The 10,352-nt window shown below is 36.0% G+C and overlaps 1 protein-coding gene across 1 annotated transcript in view; it reads left to right on the top strand.

Moving 5' to 3' along the window:
• The window catches only part of LOC111178266 (charged multivesicular body protein 1B2-like), a 30,675-nt gene extending 29,252 nt beyond the window's left edge, over positions 1-1,423 (top strand). The window contains 3 exon segments of the mRNA XM_089904329.1: positions 501-558; positions 560-574; positions 986-1,423. Coding sequence (XP_089760455.1) covers positions 501-558; positions 560-574; positions 986-1,030 — 118 coding nt within the window. The 3' untranslated portion in view covers positions 1,031-1,423.
• Positions 1,424-10,352: the final 8,929 nt, after the last annotated feature.

A 10,352-nucleotide genomic window follows, 5' to 3' on the forward strand; every position in this document is an offset into this window, starting at 1 on the left:
TAATTTATTTATTTTTGGCTGCATTGGGTCTTTGTGCTGTGCACGGGCTTTCTCTAGTTGCGGCGTGGGGGGGCTACTCTTCGTTGTGATGCGAGGGCTTCTCATTGCAGTGGCTTCTCTTGTTGCAGAGCACCGGCTCTGGGTGTGTGGGCTCTACAGCGCAGGCTCAGTAGTTGTGGCACAGGGGCTTAGTTGCTCCACTGCATGTGGGATATTCCAGGACCAGGGATCGAACCCATGTCCCCTGTACTGGCAGGCGGATTCTTAACCACTGCACCACCAGGAAAGTCCCCAGAATATTTTTAAGTTCTATTTGCATCTATAAAATTGAACCAGTATTATGTTTATTTAAATTAAGGTAAAATGCTAGGTAGAATATTCAAATTTGCAATAAGCATGTTTTTGTAATTTATAATAACAATTATAAGCTTGTTATAATTAGATAAGGAGAAAAATGCTTATATTAACATTCATTTATGTTAATTATTTTAAAATTGTAGCCTTGATCTCAGTATGGAACTACCACAAGGTCAAACAGGTTCTTTTGGCACAGGTGTTAACTTCCATGGAACAGGTAGAAGTTGGATTTTATCTTGATTTGTATGAACTTGATGAATGAATTAAATATATGTGTATTTATATGTATATATAAGCAAATATATTCTCCTTTTATCTATTATAAAGAGTATTTTTCTACTATAATATGACATCATCGTAAATAAGCAAGATGTAATTAGCCTTTAACTCCTTAATGATGGACATTGCATGCATATTTCATTTAACAATTGAATTTGTTCCCCTTCATAGCCTTCTGCTCTATTAAGTTCTCCATTTATTTTGAAATGTTTAAAAAAAGTAAATTCTTAATATTTTTGTGTGAATTTTTGAGACAAGATTTTAAATCTTATTTGAATATGAGCTATTTAAAATATTAGTGATTTATATTTGTCACAGCCCTGTGACTTTTAATTTTTGCTTTCTCCAGGATGAACTATCACAGAGACTTGCTCGTCTGCGTGATCAAGTGTAATTTAAAGAACTGGCGCTTTTGTTTACTTCACTGGCTTCTGAAATATTTTGTGTGTATGTATAGATAAGTTTCACTCCAATTACAATAAGAATGCCATACATTACAGAATGCTTAACACTATTTGTATATAATGCTTTCTTTTACCTTGCTGTACTTTCCAGCACTTTAATTCCAGAGAGTTTCCACCTTGACAGATTTTACAGTTTTGTATATTATGTTGAAAAGTGCAAGAGACGGGTTTTTGTAGGTGTCTTAGACTGAGCTAGCATTAACTTGTTGTATATGAAATATCTTTCTCAAAAATTACATTAAAAAATCTAGGACCAAAGTACTACAGAATAAAGTACTTTATACAGAATAAAGTATAGAATAAAAGTTTTGGTTTCTTTTTAACTCAAGGTAGTTTTAAATCTCTGTCTACATTCACATGTGATGCATAAAAATAAAAACAGGGAAAATATGTTTACTTAATATGTTTACATAACCAAAAACACCTCATTTAGCGTCATACAATGGACAGTGCTACTTTTTGTGTTTTATGTTTGTTTTTGCTATTCAAGCAGAAATTCAGTTGACTTTTAATCTGTATTCATCAACTTTTAAATTTAGATTACTATGAGAATCTTTACCTAGTAATTTAATGACTATTAATTGAATTCCTTAAATAAAAAAATGTTTCATTGATAAAAATCTGCAAAATTAAATCAAAGAAATTAAGGTTTGCTCATTAAATATTTTTCTCTTTGGTAAATACCACTGTTAAGACTCACCAAGAAATTCAACATTTCATACATTTAAATGAAAGTGAAACACATTTTTAATGATTACCCAATTTGCATTCAACCCTTGTTAGGTTGTATTTTAAAAGGAGATTAATTTGCATGGCCTTAACATCATTTACATTTCTCACAGAATTGTTGATTGGTTTTCAAAAATCTTGGCCAGTGTTTTTAAACCAACCAACAAAAAATAACAACAAAATTGAACCGACTCAAGTTACAACTATTGTTGATCCTTGAACAACGTAGAGGTTATGGGTTTCAAGCCCCCTTTGCAGTTGAAAATCTGCGTATAACTTTATAGCTGGCCCTCTGTATCTGTGGTTCCACATTCGCAGATTCAACAAAACACAGGTTGTGTAGTACTGTAGTGTTTATTGAAAAAAATCTGTGTATAAGTGGACCCACACAATTCAAACCTGTGTTGTTCAGGGGTCAACTGTACTATAAGTCCTGGTTAAATGTGTTCATCTTTTATCTTAAACAACTCTCATAACTGGAAGAAATAAAGTGGAAAATAAATAAATTGGAATAAAATGTTTTGCCCAGCTATGCAAATAACTTCCAGCCTAATGGAGGTCAGGAGCATAACATACACGGTGGGCAGAAAACTCATAAGATTGTAAAGAAGACTAGACTCTTGAAGGCCAGGATTCTTGGGGGAAAGTATTTGATGACCAGCTGTACTACTTGCCATCTCCCCAGGAATATCTATATTTTACCCAACTAAGATGAACAAATTAACATGTGCCTGCACTTTTCTGATGTAGCAGTCTCAAATGTGGAGAAGTGACCAAGTTAGATTTTAGAAAGTGTACTACTAATCTAGGTTAAGTAGGTAAAGTGTTTTTCCTTACTTAATGTATGATTGATCCATGAAAGAATGCCAATATTTCATGAAATTCTATTAAGAGCACGTCTGTTTAGGCATTCTTCGTTCAAAGTGCAATTATGGAGGCTCTTTTTCTTTTAATTTTTAAATTAAATTTAATTTATTTTTTTATACAGCAGGTTCTTATTAGTTATCCATTTTATACATATTAGTGTATATATGTCAATACCAATCTCCCAATTCATCACACTGCCACCCCCATCCCCCCGCCGCTTTCCCCCCTTGGTGTCCATACGTTTGTTCTCTACATCTCTGTCTCTATTTCTGCCCTGCAAACCGGTTCATCTGTACCATTTTTCTAGGTTCCACATATATGCATTAATGTATGATATTTGTTTTTCTCTTTCTGACTTACTTCACTCTGTATGACAGTCTCTAGATCCATCCATGTCTCTACAAATGACCCAATTTTGTTCCTTTTTATGGCTGAGTAATATTCCATTGTATATATGTACCACATCTTCCTTATCCATTCGTCTGTTGATGGGCATTTAGGTTGCTTCCATGACCTGGCTATTGTAAATAGTGCTTCAATGAACATTGGGGTGCATGTGTCTTTTTGAATTATGGTTTCCTCTGGGTATATGCCCAGTAGTGGGATTACTGGGTCATATGGTAATTATATTTTTAATTTTTTAAGGAACCTCCATACTGTTCTCCATAGTGGCTGTATCAATTTACATTCCCACCAACAGTGCAAGAGGGTTCCCTTTTCTCCACACCCTCTCCAGCATTTGTTGTTTGTAGATTTTCTGAAGATGCCCATTTTAACTGGTGTGAAGTGATACCTCACTGTAGTTTTGATTTGCATTTCTCTAATAATTAGTGATGTTGAGCAGCTTTTCATGTGCTTCTTGGCCATCTGTATGTCTTCTTTGGAGAAATGTCTATTTAGGTCTTCTGCCCAGTTTTGGATTGGGTTTTTTGTTTTTTTAATATTGAGCTGGATGAGCTGTTTATATATTTTGGAGATTAATCCTTTTTCCATCAATTCGTTTTTTTGCTAAGTACTCACTATTCATATGTGATGTTTCCTATTGTAAAAGAGAGCATGTATAAATGAAGATTATTTTCACTGGTTAATGAAATGAGAAATTACTTTTTTGCTATGTTTGGGTTAAACCTATTTAACTTTCTTGGTAATTCATAATTTGACTATATGATGTGACTTCAATGTGGTAATCTTCCATTTTGTTTATCATTGATGCTTTGTCTTTTCTACTTAAAGGGTAAGTTTATTTACATTTGGAACATCCCAGAGAAGCATAGAAGAGATTATTACAGACTAAAATATCTGTGAAATAGAGTTTTCTTATTTTCCATTGGTGGGAATTGTAGCTTTTTTTTTCTTTTTTGACTTTAATGCAAATTGTTAAATTGCAAATATGGCTTACTTACATCTAGAAATATAAATGACTCTGATCTAAAGATAACTGCTCATAGTTTTATTTAACAACCGAATCAGATTTGTCTTTTAAAACTATTGTTCTCTGATAGACACAAAGTTTTGCTTTTGGATTCATTTATTATCTTATAATAAATTTTTCTTTCTTACAATTTGTTCTTAGACCAACAGCCCCACAAACTGTGAACTCTTTCTTACCTTGTTAGTACAAGTTATATTTCTACTTTGATAAGTGATTCAATCATTGAAAAGTAACACATCAAACTATACTATCATGAAAAGTAGACATCACAGCACCTTTCATTTACCTTCAGTTTTAGTTCCCTATCAATCTACTTTTCTCCAGATTTTTTTCTAAGTATTTGATTATATCATTTGGTAAAATGTATAAGGTTAAAAGCTCAGAAACATTTTGCTGCACCTTCACCCTTTAGATGATGTGGCTATTATTTAAAGCAATCTTAAAAAGGACCCCTGACAAAAATTATATCCCTGCTCCTATATGCCTCAATGCCTAAAATTTTCCACTTTCTTAAGTAAGCATTGTGGGCTGGATTATTTTAACTGCTAATTTATTACCAGTCATTGCTACAAAGAAACAAATAGGAGATAGAACAGGTAAATTATGATGAGAGATGAGTTTGCTTTACAATTTAGAAAGTTATGGGAAAGGACATCTGGATGGACTATCTGAAGAGAGTCTTAAGGGTACTAGTTATCTATAAAGAAAATAAGAAAATGATTGATAGGTTGCCAAAGACAAACCTAGCCTAGTTTTCGGTGGATTTGCTCAAGTTAGTAAATAACTGTTCCAAGAGAGTCTTAAATTGGCTCTAGTGTAGACTGTAGAGGAAAAAGCCCCAGATCTGATCTACAGTGATTGATTTGGATTTCTAGCTCTAGCTCTGATACTGACTTCTAACTTAGATAATTCTCTTACCGCCATCTGGGCCTTATATTCCCTTTCTACAAATCTTTTTGGAGTACATTGGTTGCATAAACTGAAGTGAGTTGCTGTAGTACAGTACATTACCTCCATTCTTTTCTGTTTTCTACTATTCACCCAAAAGATTGCTAAATGCAGTGTTAAGATGTTATGAGTCTTAGAGTCTTTTGTCTCAGGAGAGCTAGAGAACATCTAATCCACCCCATAACTCATTTTACAGAAGAGGAGACCAGAGAGGTTCAGATCTACCACATTTGTTGGGCATCTACTATGTGTTAGAAATGGTTCTGGGTACTTTGATATATTGTGGTTTATTTAATCCTCAAAATCCTGTGAGCAGTTGGATGATTGTTATCCCAATTTTTAGAGAACAGGAAATAGGCTGATAGTTGAAGTAGATGGTGAAGAGTCATACAGCAACTGAGAAACAGAGTTTGGATTTTATTACTGATATGTCTGACTTCAAATTCAGTGCTCATGGCACTGTACTATACTGGATTCTAACTGGAATTACAAGAGAAGTCTTGTTATACCTCATCCACATTCTATTCCCAATATATAATTTTCTGATTTTATTGCTGAGACAGTGAAAGCAACTAATCAAATTCTTGACTAGAGGGTAGTTCATCCTGAGACAAATAGGTGTTCTAGGTGAAGATTGGTTCTTTCTTCTCCTATTTCTTTCTTCTCCAGTTTGAGCTATCAGAAAATTATGATTTTATTTCAGTTTGGAAATCATAGCCGTTTTTCCATAAGTTAACAAATGGAATCAATTTGTTGCAAAGTTAACTAAGTTGTATTCATAATCAAGCTTTTCATCTTCCACACTGGGAAATGCTCCCAAGCAAAAATATATATTGGTCAAAGTCATTTGACTAAAATTACAAGAATAAAATCTATCCAGCCTACTACCTACTGATGATACTGTCTATATTCTTGTCAGTATACTACTTCTCTACTGTACTAGCAGGTACAAAGTTCTTGAAAGTACCTCACTACAAATAAATGACTGTTGTGCCTGTGGTGCTTAATAATTTATATATTAACCACTAACTCATGAGTTATTTCATCTGCCAGACAGGTAAAAGCCTTCCAGCCTTCAGTTAGAAAAGTCCAAATAGAATGTTAAAGGAAAATTTATGCCTAGTAAAATAACTTATTCTGTTTAATGTTTGTTCTCTAACCTAGGGAAGGAAAAAATGTCTTCATTCAATGTCTTGCTTGGTCATTAAAATAAAGTTGGGTCCCATGTTCCAAGTGAAGGTTCATAAAATGATGCTGTGTCCATTTCTTAGAAATCTTACTCAAACTTGATCATGCCAGAGCTTGACATGTTTAGCTTTTGCTTTATCAAAATGACATGAAATCATTGGCAGGAAAAAGATTAAAACTTTTGGAAAACATCGCACAGTGATTTTATGTTACTTCTATAAAGGGATTTGGGTTTGAAGTAACAATTATATGGAATCTTGATAATTTCTTATTTAGATTCAATCAAACAAAGTCTAAGAGCCATTCTGGGGTTAAATGAAAGATGATGGAAGATACTTTTCCAGGTAATGAGAAGAAAAGAAAGATTTCCAATTACCAAAATCTATAGGGATTTCCCAGCTCATTATGCCTTTTTGAGGCCCTCCAGGTGGAATTGCCTATTTACAGAAGAAAGAAAATCGAAAGCTAAATTCATTATTCCCATTCATGTTACACCCATTGTAAGCTTCATAAAGAAGAGGCATTACTTAGCTCGGGTGAATATAGCAACACCATTCCACTTGTAAAGGACTTGAAATTGTCTTGCTTCTTTTTTTTTTAATATTTTTATTGGAGTATAATTGCTTTACAATTGTGTGTTAGTTTCTGCTTTATAACAAAGTGAATCAGCTATACATATACATATATCCCCATATCTACTCCCTCTTGCTTCCTTTTTTTTTTTTTTTTTTTGCGGTACGCGGGCCTCTCATTGTTGTGGCCTCTCCCATTGCGGAGCACAGGCTCCGGACGTGCAGGCTCAGTGGCCATGGCTCACGGGCCCAGACGCTCCGCAGCATGTGGGATCTTCCCGGACCGGGGCACGAACCCTTGTCCCCTGCATCGGCAGGTGGACTCTCAACCACTGCGCCACCAGGGAAGCCCAACCTCCTGCTTCCTTTTAACTGACCAAGAAGGTCGACCCTATGGAAAAACCTTCCTGTTGCTATAAATCTCCAAGTAGAACTATATCTGAGACACCCCAATTCTTCTGATGTGTGTGAGATTAGAGAGTGAGAAAGAGGTTCAAAATAGCAACACTCATTGAAGTAGGAAATTTTCACATTAAATAACTATTTTTTCAGCACTTACTATGCACAAGGCCCAAACTTGTCTTTACTTATACTGCCCAGATGGATGCTCGATGATTCAAAATATTTTGAGGGTTTTTTTTGAGGGGAGGGAAATGATAACCAACATATATTAAGTACCGGGTATATAACTATTACTGTTTTACCTGTTACTTCATTTATTCCCCTCAACAACCTCATAAAGTGAATATAATCCCATTTTACAGATAACAAAAATTCAGGTCTTGTCCGAAGTAATGATGATAGTAATTTAATTAACACTTTTTGAATATTTGCTATATGCCAAGCACTATTCTAAATGCTCCTAACTCTTTTAATTATCACTTCCATTTTACAGGTGAAGAAATTAGTAAGTGGCAGGGCTGAAATTCACACCAAAATATTTAAGTTCTTTTAGTTTGCAAGGAACGTAGATAAGCTTAGATCATGTCTGCTAAAGAGGATTTATTATAAACATATGTAGAGAAATACAGAGGTCAGTACACCATTTTGATAACCATACAACCAGGCCTCACAGGTAACTGGAACTTTACATATTCAAGATACAACAGTAGCTCTAGCAGTCTAATAAGAGAGATGGATTATCAATACCTCTACTAAAAGTTCCCCTCAGAAACTATTATGTTTCTCCTGCCCCTAACGTTACAGCATTTGGTGATCACCATTATCAGCTTACTCTGCCTGTTTCTATGGCTTCAATCAGCACCCATAATTGCCATAACCAATCTTTTCCTGTTTTCCATGTCCCTAATCCTCCTTTCTCACTACCAAATTCAAGAGAGGATCTGATGGACTCAGCCAGTTACCATCTCTCTAGGCCCCCTACTGGGCAAAGTTTTCATGCCAATTGACAAGCCCTTTATATGCTGCTAAATGGGATGGTCACCAAAGGATAAGGAAACCCTCAGAAGGATACAGTGAGAATGGGAAACACCTTAAATGCCCTGTCCTGTACATTGACCCTTAAGCCCATATATGCTTATACCATGTCACTTATTTTTTATTATGGTGTACTAACATTTTTATGTCACTAGGTCCTTACACCTTTTCCATTATCTTGATAGTGGAGTACTCAAATCTCAGGTCAAGCCCAGAAGGCATAAATTTGTCTCGTTTCCTGGCTTTCCTTTTAACACTCATCACCCTACTTTCAGCACCCTCCCTCTCATCATGTGTCAGAGACCATTGCTTTCCTAAGAAGGAATTAACATGTTGAGCACTTACTATGTACCAGGCATGTCACAAATATCTCATAATTCTCACAACAGTCCCATAAAGTGAGATGTTAATCCCCATTTTACAACAGACTGGGCCTGAAGCTCAGACAGGTAAAGTAACTTAGTCGGAGTCTCAGAGCTAGGGTGAGAGAGCCCAGATTTAATCCCACATCTGAATCCAAAGCCCATTGTGTTTACACTCTACCAAACTGTCTCTGAAAAGGAGGCATCAGCCAAACTCACTCATGGAGACTTTGGGAACTCTCCTACAAGAGAATTTGGATTTTAGGTAATAATAACATCTACCATTTTAAAAAACATTTTCCATGTGCCAAGCACTTAATAATATTATCTCTATAATCATAACAACCCTTAGAGGTAGATACCATTCTTTACCCATTTTTAAGATGAGGAAACTGAACTTTAGAGAAATTAAGCAACTTACCTAGGATGAAGAGTTAGTAAATAGCTGAGTCCCAATTGGAAACTTGGCTCTTAATCACTGCTTTCCATTTTAAGGCCTTAGGAAGAGGGCAATGCTTAACACAAGCACTGCTTAACACAAGCGCTGCCAGTAGAATCTGGGGCATGATTGCAAGGCTTACAAGAAGATATTTTTCAGTGGGAGGTTATAATGCATCTATTTATAAGGCTATCCCTGTCTGAAGCATCCCTATTCTTGATTATGTGGAGATAAAAATTTTAGAAACAGGTCCTCTGTTACCCACTTGACCAACCTCATTCCCTAAATTAAGCCCCAGTGCAACAATGGAACTACTCTTGATGCCCACCTTATGCAGAGATGATCGTCTCTTCTTTGCAGCCCTTTGCTTTTTCACCTAGAACAAGTTGTGCTGGATAATCATGGAAGCTGAGTCTGACCAGCTAGGAGTCACTACTTTTCTGAGGATGGCAGGCTGTTAGGGCCTTTGAGGTTGAACACACAGTTTCATTGTGTTAAGCTTCTGCATGAACAGTCTCTACTCATTTAATTCAGTACTGGGACATGGTGGCCGAGGGCTGGGAGGCTCTCCTGTAAATTAGCTGCTTCTTTTACCCAGTGGATGATTCAAAGAGAAGTGATCCTGGATTATTTCAAGACCTTGGAATATTTGCTATTGATTGAGCAATCATTTCATACTTACTGCCTGGAGCTTTGAGCCAGTGTGGACCACTGTTTCACTGTCCTGGAGTGTCTTTAGAACTTGTGAATCTTCCACTGAAAGCAGCTCACTGGGAGGGGGCAGTAGTGAGCTGCTCAGGGTTCTCCATGTAGATTACTTCCAGAGTACAGACCTCTACAAAGGGTCACTGTTTCTTCTCTGGCCCTCGGGCTACCCCTACTGGACAGGAGAGGAGGCTACGGTGGCAGCCGCCTTCATCTTGGGCTTCTTTCCTCCCTATGAATACCCAGAAAACCATGCTATCTATGAATGTCTGGGCCTCCTCCTCATGGAACAGATGGGGACATTGAGACCTAGAGAAGGACATGCCTGGAAAATATGCTATATCCACATCAAATCAGTGGGCTTTCTTGGCTCTAGGATATGAGGAATGATAATTTTTTTTAATTAATTTGCATCAATAAAAGCACTTTTAAATTAATTCAGTATAACTTTTCTAGAGTGACAAATTTACTAACATTCAACCTATTGTTTTCTGGCCCCTCCAAATTAGTTGATATCTTATTTTTTAAAACTCATATGGCAAGGATTTATTATTATTTTTTTCAGCATCATAA

This window comes from Delphinapterus leucas, chromosome X (genome assembly GCF_059928025.1).
Source record: "Delphinapterus leucas isolate spDelLeu-1000000601 "Yukka" chromosome X, BTC_Dleu_Yukka2, whole genome shotgun sequence".
Lineage (NCBI taxonomy): Eukaryota > Metazoa > Chordata > Mammalia > Artiodactyla > Monodontidae > Delphinapterus > Delphinapterus leucas.